The sequence below is a fragment of the Ochotona princeps genome, chromosome 6, assembly GCF_030435755.1.
Source record: "Ochotona princeps isolate mOchPri1 chromosome 6, mOchPri1.hap1, whole genome shotgun sequence".
NCBI lineage: Eukaryota > Metazoa > Chordata > Mammalia > Lagomorpha > Ochotonidae > Ochotona > Ochotona princeps.
In genome coordinates this window covers 18,516,767-18,542,828 of record NC_080837.1, presented here as the reverse complement: position 1 = coordinate 18,542,828, position 26,062 = coordinate 18,516,767, and the positions used below count along the sequence as shown (strand labels likewise).

The 26,062-nt window shown below is 48.7% G+C and overlaps 1 protein-coding gene and 1 long non-coding RNA gene across 21 annotated transcripts; one reads left to right on the top strand and one right to left on the bottom strand.

Moving 5' to 3' along the window:
* TPM1 (tropomyosin 1) lies at nucleotides 1-25,837 on the top strand. 20 transcript variants are annotated; one of them, XM_004578015.3, is made up of 10 exons: nucleotides 1-253; nucleotides 1,355-1,480; nucleotides 11,573-11,706; nucleotides 14,105-14,222; nucleotides 15,201-15,271; nucleotides 15,530-15,605; nucleotides 16,857-16,919; nucleotides 17,178-17,247; nucleotides 18,701-18,779; nucleotides 20,779-20,976. In XM_004578015.3, exons 1-10 carry the CDS (start codon nucleotides 140-142, stop codon nucleotides 20,780-20,782), a joined length of 855 nt encoding a protein of 284 aa, XP_004578072.1. In that variant the 5' UTR covers nucleotides 1-139; the 3' UTR covers nucleotides 20,783-20,976. The 20 variants fall into 20 exon arrangements, with proteins under 20 accessions (XP_004578072.1, XP_004578073.1, XP_058521720.1 ...); XM_058665737.1 differs by lacking the exon at nucleotides 20,779-20,976 and adding an exon at nucleotides 1,033-1,158 and having other exon boundaries at nucleotides 21-253; nucleotides 18,701-18,783; XM_058665736.1 differs by lacking the exon at nucleotides 1,355-1,480 and adding an exon at nucleotides 1,033-1,158 and having other exon boundaries at nucleotides 27-253.
* On the bottom strand, nucleotides 6,840-7,705 carry LOC131480528 (uncharacterized). The gene is made up of 2 exons (XR_009245591.1): nucleotides 7,352-7,705; nucleotides 6,840-7,121 (listed from the first exon to the last, which is right to left on the bottom strand). It is a non-coding gene; the product is annotated as an uncharacterized LOC131480528 (long non-coding RNA).
* Nucleotides 25,838-26,062: the final 225 nt, after the last annotated feature.

Sequence of the window (26,062 nt, the reverse complement as noted above, 5' to 3'; positions counted from 1 at the left end):
ATGCGGTCGCCCCCTTGGGAAAGTACATATCTGGGAGCAGCAGGCGGCTCGGCGCTCGCACTCCCGCTCGGCAGCCCCAGCGTGCTCGCCTCTCTCCGCCGCTCCAGTCACTGCCCCAGGGCCCCTCGCCGCCGCCACCATGGACGCCATCAAGAAGAAGATGCAAATGCTGAAGCTCGACAAGGAGAACGCCTTGGATCGAGCCGAGCAGGCGGAGGCCGATAAGAAGGCAGCCGAAGACAGGAGCAAGCAGGTCTGCGCCACCCCGACCCTGGCGACCGCGCTCCGCCAGCCCCCTCCCCCCATGACCTCAGCCCCGGGCCGCCGGGAGCTGGGGCTCCCGTCCTGATCCCCTAGCCTGAGACCACGGGGCGCCCACCCCGACCACCCCAGCCGGGGCGGGTATCTGCGAGGGGAAGTGAGAGGGGACGCACGAGCCTGGGTCTCATTCTAACTTTTCCATCCCGTCTGGTAACACTGATGTCCCGGCTGGGGTTCCCACAGCCCGCGAAGATTGTTGAGATCCTGGAGACGTTTGGTTCTCAGGACGGGGAGTCACTTGGAGGTGGTGGTGGGGGGGTCTGTATAAGGAGGGCTGTGCGGGACAGGAGAGGGAGTCGGGGTCTTTAAACTTATTACCGGAGAAAAACCATCCCAGGTTAAGGGACTCTGGGGCCACAGAAGGGAGTCCTGGAGTTTCAGAAGAATGGAATCCCGGAGCCCGAAAGCCAGGCACACAAAGGGGAGCTGGTGTGTCACCCGCCCCTGGCCGCCAAGGTTGTAGACTTGGCAAGGCTAGCCCCCGGCCCGAACCTCGTCCCCGGAGAAGGTTGGGTTGGGGTGAGGGTTGTGGGCTGAAGCTTGGGTCCCTGGAACCCCAACTCTGGGGCACCTCTAGCCGGAGGGCGCACTTTCAACTGGGGCACCCCAGCCAAGGGTGCTCTTTCAACGCATGCGTGTGTGTGTGTGTGTGTGTGTGTGTCTAACACTCGCTCCGTCCCGGCCGCCCGCTTACGCCCGCCGCCGCCCCAGCTGGAGGAGGACATCGCGGCCAAGGAGAAGCTGCTGCGGGCGTCGGAGGACGAGCGGGACCGGGTGCTGGAGGAGCTGCACAAGGCGGAGGACAGCCTCCTGGCCGCCGACGAAGCCGCCGCCAAGGTACCCGGGCGGGCGGCGCGGCGCCGAGCACCACTGGCTAACTCTGTCTCTTTCTCTCTCCCTCCCTGTCCTTCCCTCTCGCGCTCCCGCTGTCCCTGTCCTTCTGATTCTGTGCACCCACACCCCGCCCCTGCGGGATCACGCTGCCTGCTGCACCACCCCCCACGCCTCCCCATACCCCACGGCCAACTCCCAGCTGGAGGATGAGCTGGTGTCGCTCCAAAAGAAACTCAAGGGCACCGAAGATGAACTGGATAAATACTCTGAGGCTCTCAAAGATGCCCAGGAGAAGCTGGAGCTGGCGGAGAAAAAGGCCACCGACGTAAGTGCACGCTCACACTGACTGCGCTCTCACCTCTTGCCCGCAGCGGCCACTCTGGTCAGGGGAAGGGGGTGGAGAGGAAAGACCCCACAGAGGCCTGAGAGCCAGTGGAGGAGGGGTACCTGCTGGTGCCAGACACCTGCACTCGGCTCCTGCCATGGCCCAGAGCACTGGATGCCTTTCGGCTGTTGCTGCACACGCAACATATTTCACCTACTGCTCTCTTTCTGTTTCTCCTCTCCTTTTTCCTCCTGCAAGTGGAGGTGGGTGGGATGAGAAACTGGGAGAATGGAACTCCTGAACTATTGAGTCTGGAGGTGAACTTGGCATCTGCTGTGGCAGAAAAATCTCTGAGGTATCACCAACAAGGTCTGTGCAAGCAGAGAACGCCCAGTTCCCTGCATTGTCTTTCTTTTGCCATCGTTGGGGTCATGGTGGTGAGCATAGCTAAGGTACAAAGCACCTGGCCACAGGGATAGCGAGGTTCCCGTGGGCACAGAGGTACTACGAGCCCTCCGTGCTACCAAGAAAATCGTAATCCAGCCCTGAAGATCTGCCTGGGAAGGTGATACTGCAGTCCCAGGGCACCAGACCCAGGAGTTATATATAGCTCAGTGCTTTATATGGTATAGTGAGTTAACTGCCCCCCGCCCTACCCCCACCTGTCAGAGGGATGACAGGCACTGCATAGTTTCAGGGACAACAGCACCCAGGGCTCATAGCTCTGCTAGATTTTGTCCACTGCCCTTGGAAATCTTTGGATCTGAAGAGCATGCCTCTTCCGGCCTCAGCAAAGTCAAGCAGAGCATTAGACTGCTAGCAGAGCAACTTGTTTTTCACACCCATTGGATTCCCTTCTAGCAGCTAATTAAGCCCAGGGACCCAATTAGAGAAAAATTCCTTGGGAAGTTGGTAACAATTCCGAGAATGTAAGAACATCAGGGAAAGCCATACCCAGAAGTGGAAACACCAAAGGCCACAGCAGATTTTTTTTTTTAATTTAGAAAATTAGAATGCAAATTATTGGAGAGTGTCAGTTCTGAAGTAAGTCAAGGTATTTTGTTGTTTTTGTTGTTGTTGTTGTTGTTTTGTAGCAAAAAAGAGTTTGACCTGTATCTCCCAGTTGTGGTTATATGTAAGAAATCTAGACACAGGACAGTTAGAATCTGACAGATGTTTTCAGTGAAAATCAAGGCTAACGGAAAGGGTGTTTGGGGAAGCATTGATTGAGCTCAAATGTTTCAGTTTCAGACTACCTGGCTTTAGAAAAAGAGCCAAAAAACACAAATAACTGAGCCTGCTTTGCTTAATGCACATCAGATGTCTGCTCCATGTATGGTTTCATGAAAAAGGCCTGTCTCCCCCAAATTTTCCAGGAGGGTATTTCTTTCTTTCTTTCTTTCTTTCTTTTTTTTTTTTTTTTTTTTTTCCCAAAAGAGCCTCTGATAGATCCAGGGGAGATATTCCTTATAAGGAAAAGAATGCAAAGAATTTGAAAATAGCCCACTAAGGCTGAAGAGAAGGAGGGAAAAAAAATACTACTGCAATTCTTAAGGGGGGAAGATCATAATTAGTCTAACTATCTAGTGCTATCATGTCTTTATTGAAAAGTCTGGTTTAAAGGAGCCTTGGAATGGGGTGGGACAACATGGAAAAGAGGCTATTTAAAGTCGGCTGTGGGGGCGGGGCAGCGGGGTGCCTGGGAGGCCGAGGACCTGTTTTCCCCTTTTTGCTACTGGAAAAAAAAAAAAACAGTCTGTAAATATGCTCTTCTGGTTTTGGAGACGGTATGAAGCACTCTCCCCTATAAGACCCTTTAGGTTATGGGGAGTCTTAGAGAGATATTGAAGAGGTCTCTATTTAGAGCGATGGCTGAACTAGCCCCCCCCATAAAAAAATCCAGGCTTTAGGAGGGAAAGACAGATATCATTAGAGAAGGAAGGTGGAAGAGAAGTTCTGTTCACTGAGGGTCATTATTCGTCAGTATAAGCCATTTCTACAATGTTCTATGAGTAACGCTTAAGATTTTTTTCAGAAGTGGGTTCTTCCCAAGGGGGAAAAAAAACGATCATCCCTGGGAAGTGCCCTTGTGGATGTTTTACAGTTTTACCACCTGAGAGGGGCTGGGGGAGAGGGAGGGACCCATTTTCTCTGGTCCTAGCCCATACCGTATTTTTGCCTAGGGTCTTAATTCCCACGGCATCCATATCTACCCAAAGCCATTCCAACCTGTAAGCCCAGGCTGAGAACAACCTTTATCCTAGACTCTTGAAGAATGACATCAGCTTGAAAATGAAGTCACCTGAAACTCACCCCCCACCCCAACCCCAGCACCCTCCAGGTGTTTGAGAAGCTGGACATTAAGTCACTAGTTGGCTGCCTGGGACGTTTGCCAGTGTCCAGAAGTTTCCGTGTTGGCTCCTGAAGGTTCCCAGATGCTCCCTTTCCACAAGGGCTGTGTCACCTGTCTGCCTGGTCCGGACCAAGGGGAGTGCGGTTCCACCTACAGGCCGGTGGCTCCACCTACAGGCCGGTGGCTCCACCTACAGCTGGTGGCTGACGTGTCTGAGAGAATGAGACAGGACAGCAAGGCAAGCAGGTTCACCCCCCCAGGCTTTGGGGCCGCACTCTAGCATATAGCCGTTTTATTTGTTTTTGGAGGTTATCCCACATTTCAGCACATCACCTTGAAGGAACTTGACTGACCAAGGTGACACAGCTGTGGCCGGAAACTCAAGGGATTCTGGTGCGTGACTTGGGGCACCTTTTAAGGGAAGCCCCTTTATTGTCTCCTCCCCCCCATTCGATTTTAAGAAGACACACAGAGCCCTCACCCCTCAGATGCCCCGCGGCCAGTCTTCTGTCCAGTCTCTCACGGGGTTGGCAGGGACCCGGTTACTTCAACCAACCCCAAGGGTCCATCCTAGCCGGATGCCGGAATGGAGAGCCAGGGGTGGAATCCAGGCCTTTTCCTGTGGGACTTGAGGTGTCCTAGCTACCAAATATTCACCCCAACCCTGCTCAGAATTGGTCAGATTCCAAGGGATTGCAAAAGCTGTAACCACAGAATGCTGTACCTAGACAAGGACCCTTGAGATGATAGTTTTTGTGAAAAAGCAAGGGGAGGTCCCCCAGCTTGCTCATCAGGACAGTGCCTGCGTTTTGACTCATTAGCGATTGTCTCCTAAGGGTTTGCGAGGTATTGTGCTGAGCGCTAGATACGCATTTATAATACAACAGCCAACCCTATAGGGAACGTACCAGACGAGGCCCCTCTGTTTGTTTGTTTGTTTTGCAGCTGAAGCCCATAGCTATCCATTTATTTGCCTTAAATCACACAGCCAACTAGGGAACGAATTAGGTGCCAACCCAAGAAGGGACTGTGCTTCCAACAGGTGTAGCCGCTGTGCTCCGTATGTGAGCGAGGAAGTTTGGGGGTTTTGGTCGGGACTTGGCATTCTTGCAGGCGGGTGTCCCAACACGGAGCGGTGGGTGCGGCAGCCTCGGGCGGCCGGCAGGGGTCGCGTCCGCGGCGCCGGGCAGGGGCGCAGGGCCGTGGGGGCCCGACGCCTCCGCAGTCCGCCAGGTGGCCCCCGCCGCGGCTCGCGCCGAGCATGCGCACTGCCTCGGGCGGGCTGCATATTTTCCCGGGGTCGGCGGCGAGCGCTCCGCCCCGCGGTTCTCCTCAGCCCCGCGGCCGGCCGAACCGAGACTTCCGGGCTGCCGCTGGGGCCGCAGGGAGGCGCCGGCGTCGCACACCGCGGCCTGGGCGGGGCGCGCACAGCGGCTTGCGGCGGCAGCGGCGGCCAGTGCACCGCAAGCCGGCTTCTTCCCCCCACCCCATCCCCAACCGCCCCGCGCGATGGCGGGGAGCAGCTCGCTGGAGGCGGTGCGGAGGAAGATCCGGAGCCTGCAGGAGCAGGCGGACGCCGCGGAGGAGCGCGCGGGCAGCCTGCAGCGCGAGCTGGACTACGAGAGGAAGCTGAGGGAGACCGTAAGGAACCCACCTCGTCCATCCTCCCCATCCCCGGGGCGCACCTGGCGCACCTGGGCCAGCTGGCGTGCGGCCCAGGGCTGAAGGAAAAGCTGCCGGAGCGAGGGTTGGCGGGCGGAGCGGGACGCAGGAGCGGTGTGGAGAAGGTTCTGGAAGCAGCGCTAGTAGCTCAGGAAGGGGCCCGTTTCTAGGGTGATGGCGTTCGGTGGCAGCCAGCCGGGTCCCGGGGATGTGCTCAGCGCGTCTTTGGCATTCTGGAACCTTGGGAATGCGGGGAAGGGGCGAGGCCGGGTCGGAGGTCCCCCGCCTGCAGGCGTCTTTGTTGGGGGTGGCTGGGGCGCTGCCAGCGCGCCCCGTTCGTTCATTCCGAAGGAGGAGCAGACTTGTGTGGGATGCCGCCCCTCCTCCCAAAATATATACTCTTGTTGCCGAGGCTTGGGGGTGTGGGAGCAGCGGGCCCGGCATCAGCGGGCCTGGGATGTGGGGTACCTGACTTATTTCTTACCCCGAAGCGAATGGAACCGACAAACAGAAATGGGTTTTCGGAGGTGGTTGGTTGTTGGTTGATTGGGGAAGGAGGAGGGTGATAGGTGTTTTAACTCAAGCTTCTCAAACACCTGGGCATTTTATGACCAGCGCTGCTATGGTGTCCAGCTGGGTTTAATAAAGCACAGCGCTCTTTTGGGTTGAGTCAGCCCAACTGGTTAACCGTTTCTCATGACTGGAAGCAGAAAACTTCAAGACCTCTTTTCACACAAAGTACAGAGAAGCAGAGATGTGCACTTGCTCAGGGGACGTTGCAGGTGAAAATACAAAGCCAGGGGCTGGAAAAATCAATAGGCAAAAGATAATCATCCACATTCGCTCTGGAGGGCAAGTCACTGGATGATTGATTCATTGCAGCTCTGGCTCTGACTGGCCGGCTGCTGGCCTTGAACTCATGGAGGGTGAGAACTAAATGGAAGAAGAACTCTGGACCCAGGGCGGCAGGATTAGAGTCCCGGTCCCACCACAGCCGCTACTTACCTTCTCAGAGCCTGGGTTCCCCGAGTGTAAGATAAGGGTAGTAACAGCACATCTCTGGATACTCCAGGAATTAGGTATGTGAAGAAATGGTGGTGCTTGGTGTGACAGGGCTGGTGCTGGAAGTGCCTTCAGCTCACAGCCTAGCAAGCTGGCTTCCCTGCAGGGTCAAGCACTGCGTTTATGCTTCTCCCCAGCAGTTGGGGCGTTTTTCTCTGTGGAACGTGGGGAGAGGAAGTGGGCAGAGTGGAAGGAATGTTTAGTGGGTTGGAGTGGTATTCCCACCCCACCCTATAAGGAAAGGGCGAGTGTGACCTCCCCCCAGGCCAGCCTTGCCTTGACCCCTGGCACTGTGGCTGCTGCACCCGGAAGGAGCACTTTATAGAGGGAACACGTTGCTTTTACACTGCCCAGCTGGTCCATCGTGTTTATTGCAGGACTGTGTAGGTGCCAGTTTGCTGAAGACACAATGCTTTTGTTCTTTTTCAAGCCTTTATGTCATAGTTCCAAGTATTTTCAAAGTAATTTTTGGAAAACGAATTATCTCCGTGATCAGAACCAGAACTTGAAGGCTGGGTCAGACTACTGAAGAGTGTGCCTCAGAGTCCTTGCTGAGTTCTGCAACTGGCATTTTAAACATAGCTGCTTTAGGTAGTTGTTAGACATAGCTTGAGTTTGAGTTGAACTAGCAGTAACAGTTCCTCTTGGCAACAAAGATAAAGGTTTAGTGAAAAGCCGCGGTTAAACACACATACATGTAAGATTTGGAGTGTTGGCCTAAAGGCCTAAATTCAGATACTCTAAGGTTCAGACAGACTGGCATTATTCTTTGGCCCTGTTAAACCAGCACTCACCTTGGGAAAAGTAGCCTTCACTTATTTCTTCCTCCTCCGTGTTTTCAGGGTGTGTGGGCCCATTACAATGCTGCAGTGAGGCTACTTTCCTGGTGTGCTGGTTGACTCCAGGTCTTACAATCCCCTAGGGTTCTGTTTGGTTTTCGTCATTTTTTCTTTTCCTTCGTTCTGGTAGTGCCCAGCAAACAAGAACCTTCCTTTGCAGTTGGCAGGTTTGTCATTGGCAGCTTTCATAAACCATGGGAAAGAACGAGTTTTCAAAGACTGCCGGCCCTTTTCCCTCTTAGAACTGGTCTTTCTGGGAGCAGGAAACAGGCTGGCACTGACATTGGCACTCCCAGGGTGGCTGTGGGTGCACTGCGTGCTGTGCTTGCACTGCGTGCTGTGCTCTCCATTTCCGCTTGGTTACCGAGGCAAGACAAGTGCCTCGTTCGTGTCTGGTCTCCCTCGTTATATAAGCATGCCCTGTAAATTACAGGCTTTGGCCAGATAGAGGAGGTTGTGTTTATCTGTTATGCATGGGAGTGCCCCTTAATGTCATCAGTATTTTTTTCCCCCTCTCCTTGCCATATAAGGTCAGAAGTTTAGCTTGGGCTGTGGCCACTTGGTCTTACACAGCAAATTGAGTGAACCTTTTTCTCTGTATAACTACGGTTTGTGTGAACTAAAGAAATCTGACCTTTGACCATCTGATGTTTCCCTCTGGTTCAGGTTAGAACTTTGGAAGTATATTGCAAAGGATTAATTTTTAGGCCATAATACTATTCATGTGCCATCATCTCTTCTTATTAGCCTTCACTGAAATACTTTTTTAAGGTAATGTTTTCTTTTTAGTTCTTATATTAGCAAAAACATCTGGAATTCATGAGAATCTAGACCTTACGAAGGGTTTTTTCCCCTCCAAAAATCTGGTTTATAGTAATATCTGCCAAGTTGAGGTGGGCATGCCCTGGATTTCTGTGTAGGTAACCCCCACCTGTTGGAATTAAGGAGCTCTAAGTTGCCTCACCAGTGTGGAATGCTGACAGTGGTCTGATGCCAGCCCGCAGGTAGTTCTTAGCAATAATACAACAGTGTCACTTCTAAGTACCACTTTTTGACTGCCTTGTTGGGAGAAAACTAAGGCATTTTGCTAAGAGTGATTTACATGCTGACAGACTATTTGCATCTGAGCTCTTGACCCTCCCCAAACTCCTTGTTATTCCTCTCTGCTTTTAAATAGCAGCCGGTCATGTGTTTGTGGGCTTGCCTTGACCAAGGCAGTAACAGGTCCCAGACACTGCCCAGGTGCTGTGATGCAAAGAACCTTAGGAAATGAAAAACATACCACAAAGAAGTAAAAGCTAGTGAGAGGTGTGGGCTTTTTAAAAATAGAACATCATGGGAGGACAAGATGTAAAAGAAGGAAATGGCTGGGAAGAAATTACAGAGTGAGCCGTATCTAGAATTCTAAGCACCCAAACAGAATTTTAGCTGAACCAGTACAACAGATCCTGAGGGGCCGGTTGGAGTTGAGATTTTCTCAGGGTAAGCTGTGTAAGGACAGATGCACCTCAGCTGCTCCCCTCAGCAAGTGCCTCTGTCCTCCTGCTCCAGCACCTTGCAGCAGTGGGCTTGTCGGCATTTGCAAGAGCTACATGTTACCCATTCTTGGTGTTGGATGGCGTTTTCCATTCTGTGTCCAGCCATTTTTCAAAGCAAATTGAAATGCTTCATGCAGTGGATGCTGCCCGTGGCAGTAGCTGATCTAATCCTGACTGGACTCTGTATGCACTGTTGAGAGCAGCAGTAAGGTGCCTGAAGAGAATCCAGGGGAGAATTGCTGATTCCAAGGCTCACCTGATGATCTGGACAACACTAATGCTGTGTCTGCCCAGCATACCAAAACATCCGGGGTCCAGGATGCCTGCGTCCTCCTCCACGTTAGTACAGCACTAGATGAGCAGTTCCCATGGGGCTTGCCAGCTGCTTTGGGTGGTGGAGGAAGGGAATGCTTATTTCCAGTGCAGATCCCTCCCCTCCCCTATGACCTTCTGAACCAGGATCTCTAGGGAGAGGGTCTGGAAGTTTGTGTTTTTAATACACATCTCCTAAATTGATTCTGACACCCCATGGGTTATGGGAACTGCTGACCTTGGCCATGTTCAGGGAACCGCTAGGCTGAGAAGTATAGGCTCCATTTTACTAACTTAGAGGGGCTCCTAGGGAAGGGCCAGCCAGCCAGTAGGGCTCCTTTCTATATGCTTCCTGCAGACAGGTCTCCATTCCCTATCAGCAGGTACTCTATGAGCCCCTTGGAGGCTGGTGTTCCTATGGGACTCATCCCCAGGTCACAGAAACAAAATTTATTCCCCTGTTCTTGAGGTGAGCAGGAGTGATGTTTTCAAAGCAGCATCCTGCTGAACACAGTGTCAAGAGGCATGGGAAAGAATAGAGAGAGGGTAGCAGTAAGAGGGAAGAGACAAGATTGAATAAGGGGACCCTTCAGAGGCAGGAATAAGCACAGGGGGCTGTCTCTCCTCTTTGGTGCCCAGCTAAGTAGGACACTGAGGACGCAGGATCAGCTCTTGCCTCAGAACATAAGCATTTTCTTGTCACAAGCACAAAATCTTCAAGGTTTGGGCCAGGTCTAAGGCAGATCAGAGAACTGAGAACATACTGGCTACAAAAACATGTCCAAAGGCTTCTTGCCCTTCCTGATAGGCTGCAAGATCTGTACTAAGGGTATTTATCTTGGTATTAAAGAGCAAGGGAAGAAAGGACAAAAGAGACAAATTTGAAGTGTGCAGCCTAGATGCTCTTCAGAAGTTTTGTCACTGTTGTGAGGTTTGCTGGTTGGGTTTTTTCTTATTATGTATTTTTGCTATTCATTTTTATGTTGCTTGTTTATTCCCCTGTTCATAAAAAAGTGTAGACTTTAACTAGAAATTGAAACTACAAAAAAGTAAGGAAATGTAAAAGTATGCTCCCAAGTGTTCCCATCCTTCAAAAAAAAAAAAAAACTTTAAAAAAAAAGTTTCTTAAAAAGCAATTTCCTGTACTTAAGAAATGTGTTGTTGCTACCGTCCACCCTCGCTGGGCCAGTTCCTAGTTGCACGCTAGTAATGACTGAGTTTGCAAGCCAGTGAGGTTGTCACTGCGCCTCCCTGGATTCTTCTGCCATTTGCTCTGTTTTGTTGCAGTAAAAGTATATTTAAATGTCTTTAGAACCTTTCACCGTGGCTGATAATGACCTATTCACCACCCTTGACCAGATAAAACTGGGTGTGTCGCCTCTCATAATCACATGTGCATTTCAAGTTCTGTGTATCAGGAGTCCATGGACTAAGGAACGTTGCTTCTGTTTAAATTAGGTTGGTTTCGCTCGTTCATCAGATATTTATTGAGCCCATCCAATGCAGAGAACCATGATTTCCTTGGCAATGTGGAGCCGGCAAGTGATAAAATGGATGGTCAGTCCCGGAAGTGTTTTGTGGAACAGCAGATAGCCATTGCATCCTCAAAAAGGAAACATTTTATTTCAGAGATAAATATTACGTTACACTAGTGTCTGCTTGTCTCTGAAGCAGCTGATACTTTCTCAGAGCAGCCTTGACTTGTAACAAAGTTCAGAAGGCTTGGGTCAGAAACTGTTGGAAAATATGTCTTGGTCGTTTCTCAGTGTGACCAGTTACTCTAAAAGGGTTAACTGAAAAGGGTGCTGGGAGCGGTGGAATTAATGGGTTGTATGAGGTCTCTGGATAGTGTATGCCACTGCATTTTAAAATTTTTAGTCCCCATGTAAGGCTCTTTTGAGGAAAGTGGCTGGGAGATAGGACTCCGGACTGTGACAGCCATTGTACTGTGGGCGTCCTTTGAATGATTGAGACCCAAGAATTTCCTTGTCTCTGCCCCAGTTCAGGATCTGGGGCATGAGGTAGGAGTAACAAGCTCTCCATAAACAGGCAAGTAAAACTAAGGTATTGGAATCTTGCTTAAGATCTGGGTTAGCAGAGACCCATGCAGATGGGTTTATGTATGCATACATATAAATGCTCACTGCAAGCAGCAAGATAGGAAGGTGTCCGAGAATTCCAGCATTGGCCAGGGCCAGTCTTGCACTTGCAGCGAGCTCACCACAGGCCAGACTTCCTGTCTGAAACAGTGAAACAGCTTTTCAGTCCCAGCCACTTCCTGCAGGCACCGCCCTCACTTTCTCCCCACCTTTGTTTCTCTGCCTAGGCTGAAGCCGACGTAGCATCTCTGAACAGACGCATCCAGCTGGTTGAGGAGGAGCTGGATCGGGCCCAGGAGCGTCTGGCCACAGCTTTGCAGAAGCTGGAGGAGGCCGAGAAAGCGGCCGATGAGAGTGAGAGGTGAGGACGTCACAGGCAGCCTTGTGGCACAGCCTTTCTCATGGTGGAGTGAGCCATGGGGCTTCTCTGACTTCTGAGGTTTATAGATGGTACAGTCCCTTGGCAGGTCCTGTGCCCAGATGAGCCCAGATGAATTTGGTTGACTTTGTTTTTGTTCATTTGACGTTAGTGGAACCTCTACTGTGGACAGGGTGCTGTTATCAGTGCCCTGGTCACAAAGAACGGGGAGATATTTGCCGCTTCAGAGAGCTCACCACCCATCCAGGAAAACAGATAGCTGCTGGTTTCTTAATTTGTAGCAACCTCCGAGCACCATGTGGTTTTAAAGTATGTATAACTGTATTTTAACATGCATCAAGGAGGCCTAGATAAAGGAACTGTGGACTTTCAGTGCAAAATAGGTCAAAGAGAAAACACAGCTAAAACAAATATCTACAGAAGCTAGTTATTTTGGGCATGGACTCAAAACATGTAAGACCCATACACATACACACACCCAAACTCGCCATTTGTGAGCCTGCCTCCTCCCCCTGACTTATCTCTCTGAGATTTCAGCCTTGTAGTAAGGGAAAGCCACGGTTCACGTGCATCAGCACATCTGGTGCCTTCTGGAAGGCAGGTTCTCATCTATTCTGCAGTTCCAATTAATGTGTCTGTCACGTTGCAGAGAGACCCTGTGAGACTGCATGCTGCTGTCTGAGGAGCTAGCGTGGGAGTGGGGATCAGAAGGCTGCGGGTGCATCTCTGTTGTGACCTGGGCAGCTCAGCATTCTTGGTCATCTTGCTCATTTCTCCATCTTTAAGGTGGGCCTGTGCTCCCTGCCACTGTGAATAACACAGCATATTGAGACTTGGGCTAAGAAATTTTGTCCTGGTTTCCAACTCTTTACTCACCATTGTTTAATATTTCTTTGCTAACTAAGAAAGTTCTTTAGGTTGCTTCATGATCTCTTTTAATGTCTGCCTTACTTGAAAGGCAGATTTATAGAGAAAAGGACAAGCAAAAAGGGGAATCTTTCGTCCACTGATTCATTCCCCAAATAGCCACAGACAATCAGGGCTGACCCAAACCAGAACCAGAAACTTCTTCTAGGTCTGCTACATGAATGCAGGGGCCCCAGGACTTGAGGCATCCTCTACTTCTTTCCCAGGCCATAAACAAGGAGCTGGATCAAAAATGGAGCAGCTCAGACATGAACTGGTACCCATATGGGATGAGGGTGCTGCAGGCAGAGGATTAGTGTGATACACCATTCACAGCTCCAACATTTTGAAATAGACAAGTCCATAGCCCCACATGCAGTCTGGTAATGTTAGATTTCAGAGTGAAAGGAACTTGGACTGCAGCCCGCCGACTTTACACCTGAGAACACAAGGGCTGACTTCGTCTTGTCATTAAAACCATGTGAATTGCCACTTTTATAGATATGAGATATTCAAATAGCAGTAGTTTAATTGTACTAGTCTAATATTTATTTTTTTATTATATTTTTTACAATCTTTAGATAGTTAATTAGGGTAAAAAGGTTCAAGAGCTATAGGAAGGTGTGTAAGACTATTTCCATATTGTTTCCTTCATGTTTAAAGGGGGGTTTTAAGGGAGAAGACCCACCCAATTTCCCACCCTCCCCAGGTCCTGGATGTAGGGCATGCTGTGAGGTTCTTGCATAAGTGGTTTTGATAGTTCACCAGTTATGAATCGCTGGCAATCTTGCCACTCCAAGCACGATGAGGTCTTTGAAGAATCCACTGATTAACATAGTCCATCATAGAGTCTCTGTTTGCCCTGTATCTCGCTGCCAACATATAGCTGAGATGGTTGAGATGGTTGATTGACCTGTTCTGTCTTCTGTCTCTTCTTGGTTAGGCTTCTGTGTCCAGCATTTTGATTGGGGAGATCCCCAAAGAAACTTTGTCTGAGGTGTTCTCAGACCTGTACTAGTCTAATATTTTCAACTGTGGTAGCTGGGGTCAGAATTTGCCTTATAGTGAGAAGTGCCTAAATTTACTTTTCTTCTAGCTTTGGTCTGCTTTCAGGCTAGGCTTCCCATAGTAAGGGGTTGAAACCCCATTACACATTTAAGCAGGTAAGATGTTGGCTCAGGAGTTTCTGTGCCTCCCAGATGGGGACAAGATCTTATACGGTACCTTTCATGTACTATCAGATGATGCCTGGACAATTTCATTAGTATCATGCTGACATTTCACTTAACAATGGACAGAGATGTGTCCTTTTTTCTGCTTTTAGCTCTGGAAAGTCTTACTTCATGTTTGGGAAATAAAAGTGCATCTGTGCTCTTGTTTTGGACTGCCATGTGTACCAGGCCTCCCAGACCACAGCTGTGAACCGGGAAGTCTGCTCCAAATCTTGGGTTTTCTCACTTGCCTTTCTCTTCAGAGGCATGAAAGTCATTGAAAGCCGAGCCCAGAAGGATGAGGAGAAGATGGAAATCCAGGAGATCCAACTGAAAGAAGCCAAGCACATTGCTGAGGATGCGGATCGCAAGTATGAGGAGGTCAGATCCTGAGTCCTGAGGCGCACAGGGGCCCAGCATGTCCTGAGGGGGCCAGTGTGTGATCTGACTCCCGAGCTTAGGCGAAATCACGCAGTTTTAAGGAGTGAAATTCTGTTACCTCTAGTAAATGGTTCTTATTTTGATCCTGCTAGGGGATCCTGGGCTCAATCATGAAGCCAACCAGGAACACTAGGAAGAATCAAAACTCCCCTCACCTTTCCCACCCAGAGAGCAGGACAAAAAATCTTCAGCAAGGAGAAGCAGGAGTTGGGCCTGTTAGGAAGGGAAGGTCTGGTTGACCTAAGCCATTTGGTTGAGACAGCTTAGGGATCAGGGGCTCTGTTCCTCTAAGACAGTAGAACCACACTGGTGAACCTGCTCCTGGTCCTGTTCCCATGGGATCAGAGCAACCTGCCCACCAAGGTTTTGATTTTTCCTTACTGTGTCCCAGCTTAGCTGTCCTGAAGCAGGGTGCTATTAATATCTCCAGATTGTACTGTGCCCGTTGATTGTGGACTGCTTCAGAGGATCCCTTCCCTTCTCTCTTGCCCTCAGCAAGATAAGGCTTTGTGGGTTGTCTCACCACCTCATCTCTTCTCCCGCCTTCTTCACTCCCACAGAAAATAAAGCTGATGCACAGAGCGCTAAATTGATGGAGCTCTTGGGGTTATTTTCAGTGCTTTCTTGGCAGCCTCCAGTATAAAATGCATCACATCTCCTCTTACTGCTGTTTTTGAGATGGTGAATTTCATATTTCTCCCTCTTCCGTGCTCAGCACTGACTGCTATATAATTACTCAGACTCCACCTGAGTCAGGCATCCCATCACAACCACCCAGTGAGAACTGACCCTCTGGGACCTCTGCTGCCCCTCTGCGGCATTCCTGATGGAGAAGTAGCCCACTGCAATCTGATCCCCAGCCCCACAAAGCGTGCCAGCCCCATGGTATATATGTACGCTGTGTTTGTCCCGCTGCAGGTAGCCCGCAAGCTGGTCATCATTGAGAGTGACCTGGAACGTGCAGAGGAGCGGGCCGAGCTCTCCGAAGGGTAAGCAGGACCAGCACCAGGAGGCCGTGTGTGGGGTGCTGCAGAGCAGTGACTAAACAGCATGACCGTCTGGCAGCTGCACATTGACCTGTTTCGGCTCCGGGCTCCTCCTGTGCTCACCGGATGGGGATGAGCCATGATAAAGGAACACAGAGGACTCTCGTGGGGTGTCTGTGTGTGAATGCGTGTGGCACTGCATGCCTTACCTGCACACTGATTTTGTGAATGGCCTTGTGCATTTCCTGTGTCCACTAACAGCCAAGTTCGACAGCTGGAAGAACAATTAAGAATAATGGATCAGACCTTGAAAGCATTAATGGCTGCAGAGGATAAGGTACTGATGGCTCATGTATGGTTTTTAGGTTTAACCGCAACCCAGGCATCTTTCAGCTTCCCATGCCTACTGGTTTGTTGGGTGTAACGACTGTGCCTCCACCTAGCCCTCTGCTGTTTATATCTTGCTTTAAGTGCTTTCTCTTGGTCCTTTATGCTCCTTTGTTTTTCCCTTCATAAATGCTCCTTGGGGCAGCCAAAAAAACAGGGCAGCCAAATGATCACACTTACCGCTCGGATTTTGTCACCCTGCCTCAGCACTCTGTTGTGAGATCAAAGGGCAGTGTCCACGGCCGCACCAAGCGCTTTGGTACCAGATGGTTTGGCTACTTGAAGGCAGCCCTTCATCTCTGGGACTCCATTTTCATGTTTTCCCATCCCTCTCCTTTTTCTCTCCTTCTCCCTTGGGCTTGGCTCCCACCTTTTCTGCCTCTGAACGAAAACGTTAGCAAATGTGCCGAGCTTGAAGAAGAATTGAAAACCGTGACCAACAACTTGAAGTCACTGGAGGCTCAGGCTGAGAAGGTAGGCCAGGAGCACGCCGTGGGGCCTGGGCCTCTGTCGTTGTCCTCCCTGAGGCCCTGCTGGCGGACGTCACAGCAAAGTGGACATGTTATCAATGGCAGTGTTTTGTGATCCCCTGATGCTTACTGGCTAAGAGTCCTTTTGGTTTTTAAGAGTATGTTTCATGGGGGAATGTGAATCATCCGGTTAATTTTTCGTAAGATTTATTTTCTTATTTATTTGAAAAGCAGAGTTACAGAGGGAGGGAGAGAGTTAGATCTTCAATTTGCTGGTTTACTACCCAAATGGCCACAATAGCAAAGGCTGGGCAAGGGCAAAGACAGGAGCCTGAGGCTTCTTCCAGGTCTCCCACGTGGGTGCAGGGGCCCAAGCATTTATCTGTCTTCCATTGCTATCCCAGAGAGCTGGATTGAGAGTGGAGTAGCCAAGTCTCAAACTAGCATGCCCATAACAGGCAGTAGCATAATCTGCTATGCTAAAATCCTGGCCCCTCTCCATTTAATTTAAACCAAGTGCCAAACAGATAAGTTATCATGGTCTTATCCCATGTAAAGCAATAGGCAGGAAGGCAGAGGATGTATTGTCGCGTGCCATTTGATTCCGGAGGTTCCGTTACCTCCCAAGAGATCTGTAACATCTGTTGGCTGGGGCTGGCACATCCTCTGTACATGAAGGGATCAGGTAGTGATCCAGAGCTTGACATCTGGAATGCTCTTTCTAATTACAGTACTCACAAAAGGAAGACAAGTATGAAGAAGAGATCAAGGTGCTTTCTGACAAGCTGAAGGAGGTAATATTCTAGAGTTTGGGATTTCCATGAGTTTGTTTTCCTGGAGCTAGGAGAGGGAGGGTTGGGACTGAAGTTAGTGACCCAAGGCTGTCTTGGAGTTCCTGTGCCGTGCTGACCCCTGTGTCTCACAGTGACGAGTACCTTCAGACCCCTTGTATGGCAGAGGATGCCTGAAGACCATCCCCTCGTGCCCATATCTGTAGCTACAGGTGATGTAAAATGTCCCTGCGTTGACCACAGTACATTAAATCATTGCAGGCTGAGACTCGGGCTGAATTTGCAGAGAGGTCAGTAACCAAGTTGGAGAAGAGCATTGACGACTTAGAAGGTAAGATGTGCAGCGGTGTCTTTTACCTTGATCCTTAGAGTTGAATACTGACCCGACAGAACGGTTTTGCAGTCCAATTGTGCCCCCCTTGGTATACTTCCTTGCTCTTGCACATTCTCCCTGTCTGTCCTCTGGGTTTTCACCTATGGTTCTTACACTCTCAGACCTGCGTGCGCTGCTCATGAGGTGACTGTTCAGCCACCAGACAGGGCACGTCCCCTTCTATGATGGCAGCCGCCACCAGCTTCCCCTCATGCTCATCAGATGTGAAACAGGTTTCTTTTTCACTATGAGGAACATGTGAAAGTGACTGCAGTATATTTTGTATCTTTAGTGATAGCTCCTCATTATAGAATAACGGGATTTGATTGGTTTTTATTACAGCCCGTCATTTTTTCAAGTATGAATTCAATGTAAAGAATTGAGCTTTTTTTTTTAATTACTCATTTTCTTAAAATCATTTGTATCTTGAGAAAATCAATAGGACTTTGTATTTTAAGGTTATACTTAAGAATTTGTTTGTAGTTTTTTCAGACTGCAGCCTATTTTATTTAAGTGATAATGTAAACTTTTTTTGACATATTTTGTTTTATTGTAGTTTCTTAGGTTCTGGGGTTGCCCATACCCTTCCCCAAGGTCGTTCCCCCTCACCCTTAAGTTTTATTTTGATAAGGCCCGCTGTAGCTTACAGAAACCCTGAATTTTGAATTCTGAGGTTTGTACAGGATTAGCTAGAAAGCACGAGAAAGAAAAAATGTGCCTACATTGCTGGCAAAAGGAGTTGGGGAAGAACCTGGGGGTTAGTACAGATAAAAAGCAACAGGTAGTAGGTAAGAGGGGACGAGAGGTGCTCAACAGTCCGTCGGCCTCAGTTACAGACTCTTCTCTGTCAGGCAGCTCATGCTAGGAGGGCACAGGATGCACAGAAATGCCACTAAGAAATTAATGTCCACATGGTCTAGCTCAACCAGAAAGTCAGTGCCTCAAGGTTGGCATTGATGCCAGATAAGGGTTATAGACTGTGATCACAAATCCTCCTTCCAAAACGCTGCTGTAGGTATTTTTTTTTCCATTGTTTATAGCTGCAGGTGGCTAACTACTCTGATGTGATTAAAATAGAACTCTGAAACAGAGATGCTCCGTTCTTCTGTGGTTTTGTTCAGGATTGAGTATAATTTGCTGATGTGCCCGCAATATTTGTTATGATTTTCATTTGTAGTCTTTCTCATTTTTATTTTCTAATGGGTTTTGTTCTCTTTGTTTTTGTTCCAATTCATTTAAAAATCAAACGCACGCCTCCTGCATTGGCCACCTGCCGCGGCACCAACCCCTCCATGCATTGCCCTTTTCTTGCTGCTGTGTGGGGATGGCTCCTGCGCCACCCTCGCTCACCCTCCATCTCTTGGTCACTCTCCATGTCCTTGCACCTCTGCCTTCCACTTCCTGGTCATAGACGAGCTGTACGCTCAGAAACTGAAGTACAAAGCCATCAGCGAGGAGCTGGACCACGCCCTCAACGATATGACTTCCATGTAAATGTTCATGCACCCTGCCTGCTCACCCCAAGCCCTCATGCTTAAGTGATCAACTCACAGCTGCCGCTTCCTCACCCGTGACCTCTGTCTCTGCACCCTTCCGTTTGCTCTTGCATAACCTAGGACAATCCTTGTTTGACTTTCATGTTCTAATGCAAAGGCCAAATACGCCAAATCCATCTATGCAGACCCTTCGTTCAGAACCCCTTTATTTTGTAAACACTGAAGTAGGCTGTCACCCACCCCCAGGAGTGAATGACCTTGAATACTATCCTTTTAGGAAATCAGACTAGAAACACGACTCCAGCTCAACCGGAAGGCTATGTAGTTGTGCAGGAAGTTCTTGAAATCTCAAAAGTTGGTCTCCTGAGATTCAGTGAAGTACCGTATTTTCTTTCTTAAAAGAAATAAGTAGCAGCTGGCCATTTCAGAGAGCTTGTTGACACTGCCACAGGGGTGGATCCTGAGCTGCGTAGGCTGCTGTCCTGCTCTCCCACACTGGCTCCTCTAATCCCATTGTTTCTTCTAGATTCGCTCAGTCCTAGCCGCCCTCAGGAGCCAGATATTCAGCCTGGGCCTGGGAGCTTAACTGTAGCGGCAGCGGCAGCATCACAAGCAACATTAGCATCCATAACCCCTTCTCGCATACAAGCAGCACAGGTGCCCGAAAACCCGCACAGCTGTTTAGAGAAAATGGCAGATGATATTGATATTGAAGCCATGCTTGAGGCTCCCTACAAGAAGGATGAGAATAAGTTGAGCAGTGCAAACGGCCATGAAGAACGTAGCAAAAAAAACACTTTACATTTAAAATTTAGATCTTCATCAAATCCAGTTATAGCAAAACACCTTATAGCAGAGGCCATATAACTAAAGGCCCAGCCCAGTGGGCCATTTACTTCAGTGATGCTCAGTATAGATTCCCACTGCCACTAAAGACTTTGGAAAGTCCTTTTTAAGTTGTAACAGGATTTGACTGTTTTTTTAAAAAATGTTAATACAGAGAAAGCCTACAATATCACACACTGATGATGCCAGGAAAGGGATGCTAGCATGATCCAGGCCACCTAAAGAATGGCGCCGGAAAAGGGCATCTCTTCCTCACTTTGACGAATTTTAGGGCAAAATGAACTCTTTGCTAAGGAACCGAAACTTTCTCTATATTTACTGCAAGAAATTAGAAAGCCTTCCCCCATTATTCTAAAGCTGCCCTATGTAACCCCCCCACGTAAACATTTATCATAACTTTTAAATTAGAACCATAAAACACAGAGGGTACATAAAGCAGATGGTAAGTCTGCATGAGGGAGTCTGGCTCAGGTTTTCATTCTGTCAGCAGCAAGAGTTGGAGTAGTCTTGTTCCCAGGAGCAGTGCCTTGTGCATGTATGACTGACCACTCTAACTAACCAGGTGTGAACATGCTCTTACGCCGTCCAGTAGAACCTGTGTCACAGAGGGTTCCTCACGCTAATACCGTACAGAACCCTATGGAAGCTAGAAATGCCGTTTGCCTTTCCCCTTGCAAAAATGGGTAGCTTGAAGAGTGTAATGTGTACCTGCTACCTTGGAGGTTATAGAATCTGCACCCCCATCCCAACTTCCCCCAAAAATAAATCCCTGAGACCATAATCATGGAAATGAGAATGCTCCATCCTCTCTTCCCAGCATCTGTCTCTAAGGTGTATGTCAGTGCTAACACAGGGTGATTCTGTGGGGCAAAGTCTTCATGGCAAATATAATTAAATATTCTCAGAAGTGCACTTAGCTTACTTTAAAATTGCGTATGAGGCCCCTTGCCTTAAGGGGGTCTGTGGTAGGTCTGGGTGTAAGTAGACAGGGGTGGGCCATCCTCCCGAGGGTGCAGCTGGCAGTGGGGTGTGCATATCTGCTGCTTGCTTGTATGTCAAGTGCTGCTCTCATCTGGCAGTTTGATTTCCCATGTTTCCATTGTGCCACTGTTGTTTTTTTTCTTTCCCACCTTTTGTCTTCATGCAGATAAGTTTCTTAGCTTCACTCCTCCCGAGACTCGTGTGGCAAACTGGGTGTCCCACCTCTCTGAGCTCTGCGCTTGTCTGTCCTCCAGCTGCCTCTGTGGTTTTCTCTCTAGCACCTGCCCTAGGCCCAGGCACACCCTGTGCGCTCTATTGTACAGAAGCTCTTCATTTCAGTGTAAAATAAACACTGTGGAACCTGTTCCTGTTTGCTCTTCCTTTTACTTCTTATTTATTGACATTTTCATTTCAACACTGAATAAAACCACAAATCTGCTTCACGCATATGAAGGTTAATTTTTGCCTGCCTTTTTTTTTTTTTTTTTACTTCTTCATTCTGGACGTTGTATGTTAATGTCAGGAATTTCTAAAGCAATAGTTTCTTGTGGGAGTTAAAAAAAAAAATAGCAACCTATGCTTGACTCTCCAGAGTTTTGGATTGCAAACATGAGGGGTGGGGCCTGGACACCTGTGGGTTGCTTGGGCGCAGTGGTGGCTATGGTACACAGTATGGTTTGGAAAGGGGGTGGTGACTAGTGAGTCGGAAGAGCTGGCTTGAGTAGTGCCGTGTTCCGCCAGGGCTTCCTTCACCTGGGAGTGCCGGTGACACCCTGGCTGGGTTGCCACTCATGAGGCCTGCATTAGAGAGAGTGGCGAAGCAATGATAGGAATACCACACACTGCTCTTAGGAAAGGCCAGAAAGATCTCAGATACACACAGGCTAAGGGATGAGCACGGCTACCCATCATTCTGTAACACAAGAGTTCAGACTTTCTCAAAATAAGTTTTTTACTTGACCCTCTTCCTCTTGATGGGGAAAATGACCGTCTTGAGCTTTCTCAAATGGTACTCAAGTCGTGATTGATTTATGTACTCTTCAGCACGACGTGCATTCTTTAGGGGTTGGGCAGACATCATCCTTGTGTTTAATGGCTGTGCTTTCCCTAGTGAATATATTTAAAATAGAGCCATTAAACATTGATTTCCTGTACCACCAAAGAAGCTGGTAGAAATTGCTTAGAATATTGTTGTGTTCTGTATTGGCACTTCAGCATTTTACTTTACAAACAATGATAACTTTAAAATAGTGGAATTTTAATGTTTGTTCACCCCCCACAGTTTCTTCACCCCCCACATTTCCCCTTCTTCAACTGTGTTTATCCCATGTTTTGGGTGTGAGTGACCCTCATTTGTGTACAGCTTATGTTAGCCCAAGAGGGCTGATAATATCACTGCACTCAAAGAATTTGAGATAAACCCTGAAAATAGTGTGCACCACTGTAGAGACTTCACAGGAAAAAAAACTTTAAGAGGGCTATGAATTAAAATAATTTAGTGTCACAAATCATTTAAACTGTGGAATCTGGACAGTGAAAAACAAGTCTGAGTGGATATTCAGTTAATTCTGGAAGCACTTGCGGTTTGGGGAGGCCCTTCCAGAGACTCTCACACTCTGCTGGGAGGCAGGCCTGGAACAGCCGGAGAAGGTGGGTGCAGCACAGGATAGATGGCACAGTGGGCTGACAATGACTGTTGGAGCTCTTGGAGCACGGGGCTCTGGCTCAGAGTGCCAGTCCCCTGCGAGAGCCTCAGTTAAACCAAACCACGGCATTCCTCAGTCTGGGCCTAGAGACCTTGGTCACCTAGGAAACTAGGTAGAGCAGGAGGAGGAACACATGCAAACATAGGAACCTATCAGGTCCCTGCCCTTGGGCCACCTAAGCAGGCTCAGGGACCTGTCACGCTTAGAGACCTCTGTCATTTAAGCTGAAGCCACATTGGCACCCTCAATTCTCTAGCATTTCCTCAAAGTTCTTCCCTTGTTACCTGGGATTCAGCCAGCTGAGGCATCCTGCCTGCTCCTGACAGCAGTTGCCTGTGACATAGGATGAATATGGTTATGGGGTTTACTTTCTGCAACTTCCGCAAGCATCTGGGACCACCTGGGAGGTCCTAGGGGTGTGGTGAAGAGGTGAGCCAGAAATGTTGACCATGAGGGGCTTGGCCATCTTGTAGGGAGAGAGGGAGATGAATGAAACTAAACTCCTTCATTCTGCAAACAAGGAAGAGAAAATTACGGAGAAGTGGGGGTACTGTCTGGAAGAAGTGACATGGAGCAGTGTTTGGAATCCCTGGGCATCCCGCACTAGTATCTGACCCCATTGCCTGCTATTTAGGGCAGAAATTTAACATGAGAACTGCCAAGTCTGTCCCCCAACAGACCTGGGGCTGTAGGTGGCACACTTCCCGCAGGGGTGAGACTGGCAGCTTTTTTAAGATCAGGTGGTAGAATTCCTAGGTCCGAGGTTGAGAACAGTCAGGCATGCCCCAGTTTTTCCCAGGGGGCACCACGCCCTTGGCAATCAGATTGCATACCCGTGTGCAGCACTGCTGTCATGCCAGCCTACCTGGGGACAACTGAGCTCCCTTCCGTGCACATCTGTGGGCACCTAGCATGAATGCCACCCCCTTTAAGAAGTAAACTTTCTGAGTAGGGCTCTACCGTCTTGCGCTTTGAGGAGGGCACACACTCAGTGTTGGATGAAAGTTGAGGAGCTGCCCAGGATCATGGTGACTGGGAATGACAGGGAGCTCAGTTCTGTATTTCAGAATGGGACCGAAGCAGGAGCCCAGGAGGAAGCTCACCTTGTGAGCAGGCAGGAAACGGGTCTGAAAGAGGCAAGGAGAGGTTTCAACTGGGGTCTGCACTATTTCCTTGCAAGGGGAGCATGCTGTGCAGGGACACCTCTAGCTGTGCCCCAGTTCTCACTCTGTGGCTCCACTCACAGGTGGGTTCAATGAGATCCAAGAGGAACATTCACACTCCTCCAGAAAGCAAATCTGGCTTTCTTAAGTGGGCCAAGCCTTTGCTTCTCCCCACCCCCTTCCAGGCCCTGGACGGAGGACCGCAGGGTTAGGGTCAGCGGCTCAGAACACAACCAGTGGCTGCCTGCCGGAAGTATCTCTATGTTCTCTGTTAACTACCTCTCCCACATCTGGCTAATCTCTCTTCTTCTGCCTCCTCTCTTCCTGCTAACTGCTTGCTGACCTGTACAGATCAACTCTACCAGCAACTTGAACAAAACCGCCGTCTAACTAACGAACTAAAGCTGGCTCTGAATGAGGATTAGAACCCTCAGGGTGAAAACACATGGGTTGAATTCTAGGAATGCAACCCATGTGCAGAACTCTTAAGTGCTGCTTTCCACGAATTGGCTTAAACAGTTGCTTTCTGCAGAAATGCAAATGAAAAGAATCAGCTGAAGGCCAACCTGGCCTGCAATTTCCTGTATGTGTCTGGAATAATTAAGTTCTCTTAAATCCCCAAGCAGCTTTTATGATACAATACATGTACGATGTTTATGAGTAAACATGTCTAACAGTACAGCTCTCTCCATACAATAGCAGGTCCTTTTGTCTGAACTGATATATAATGAGGATGAAAAAAAAAATTGTTTTCCACAGACAAGTATGAGTCCTGCTTAAAGTATATGCTTCTATTACAAATATGTGATTATAGACATTACATATTCATATTCATAACTCCGTCTGGTATCATATTTGAAATACAATTAAACATACCTATGCTTGGGCAAAATCGCTTTTGAAAACAGGAGCTCAATGTCAGAAGCTGGTTACATGAAAGGTATGCTATATCCAGTCTAATGGTGTTGGAGTCTGATGGGAATGTCATTGCTAATAAATAGGACACCATAGAAAATCCCGAGACTGTCCTGATGAAGTGTGCATGAGACATGTTGGTCGTTTTCCTACAAGAAATGCATTCCTTAAGAAGTTATCAAAAAACCTATGGATGTCATCATCAGTTTCTGTGAGCTTGTGCCCTAGCGCAACTCCAGACCTTTAACTGCCTGTAGCTCTGCTATCATTAATTTCTGCCGTCTGTGTAACCGTGATTTTTTTAACCTCTCCCTGTTCCCACAGCCCCTAGCTGGTGAACCTTCACCAAACCCCACCTGCATTTTGTGCTGGGTGTGGATCGCTGGTAAAGGTGCACCTGCCCCTCTAAGACCTTCTGCTGTGCCCAAGGCGCCTTTGGGCTGGAGACGCCCTCCCCTCCTAGGTCCCTGTCTGGAAATGAGTGATGTCTTCCAAGCATGCCTAGTCCTAATCATCTCAGCCTGTGTTTGTGATTGATGTTTGCCTGCCTGAATGTACGAAGCACCATGGTGCCCAAAGTGCAGCTATTCATGACTGAATTTTCTAATCCCACCACAGAGAAAGTGGCTCATGCCAAAGAAGAAAACCTTAGTATGCATCAGATGCTGGATCAGACTTTACTGGAGTTAAACAACATGTGAAACCTCCCTTACCGCGGCCACATTCTTTTCCATTTGTTTTCATTTTGTTCTGTTTTTAAACACCTGCTTTACCCTAAAACCCCTTACATGCATTTTTATTTACTTTCACCACTGTCACAAAGACATCTGCAGACTACCAGCCAGGTCCAGGGGTGGGGACAACACACACAGACGGGCAAAGCCCCTGGCAGGGCAGTAAGTGTTTAAACGTGCCATGTCCCAGCTGACGTTGCCACACTCGGTAGAGTTTAGCGACACAGTAGGTCTAGTCAGCATAGGACTCCTCACCAAGCAGAGCAGTTCGGCTCCAAGTGCCAAGGACAGAATCCACAGGAGATCACAGTTAGGTGTGTACCGGTGCTACTTGAGACAAAAGACACCCCTGCCGTCTTTTGTTCACTATTGTACAATTTATGATTCTGTCCAACACTAATTTATTTTCCCTTGAGTTTTACTACCAAGTGAGATATGGACCCGTATGCCTCAACTCACCAAAGCCAAGGTTCTGTGAGCCTCACTGCTCTTCAGCACCTCATTCCCTTCTGATCGGCACACTTGCATGATCCCACTACTGCTCTGTAGGTAGCATTCCACATGGATTCCCACCCTGCCGTTCTCCATGTTAACGTGAAAGATTTAGGCACTACATACAATGGGTAAAGAAAAAGCATTTTCTTAAGAGCTGTAACTGTATGTAAACATTGTATAATGATATGAAATAAAATGCACATTGAAGGACATTTTCTAAAGCTGGTTGTCCTGTCATTTGTATGTTTTAAACTTTGTGAACTTGAAATCATGGAACTTGACCTCCCTTCCCTCACAAAACTTTCTTAAAACCGTATCCCAGAGTTCAGGGGAAGACTCTTCCATTTGTAACCTCCTCAGAAACACTGAATACAGCCCTTTCCAAAATCCATTGTTCATATTACTAGTATATTCTGAACATCCTTGTATACCTTTTG

Coding starts and splice junctions, on each gene's coding strand:
- TPM1 (XM_058665741.1), top strand. CDS start 140: ATGGACGCCATCAAGAAGAAGATGCAAATGCTGAAGCTCGACAAGGAG. Junction 254..1,354: donor CCGAAGACAGGAGCAAGCAG/GTCTGCGCCACC, acceptor GCCAACTCCCAG/CTGGAGGATGAGCTGGTGTC. Junction 1,481..11,572: donor CGGAGAAAAAGGCCACCGAC/GTAAGTGCACGC, acceptor TTCTCTGCCTAG/GCTGAAGCCGACGTAGCATC.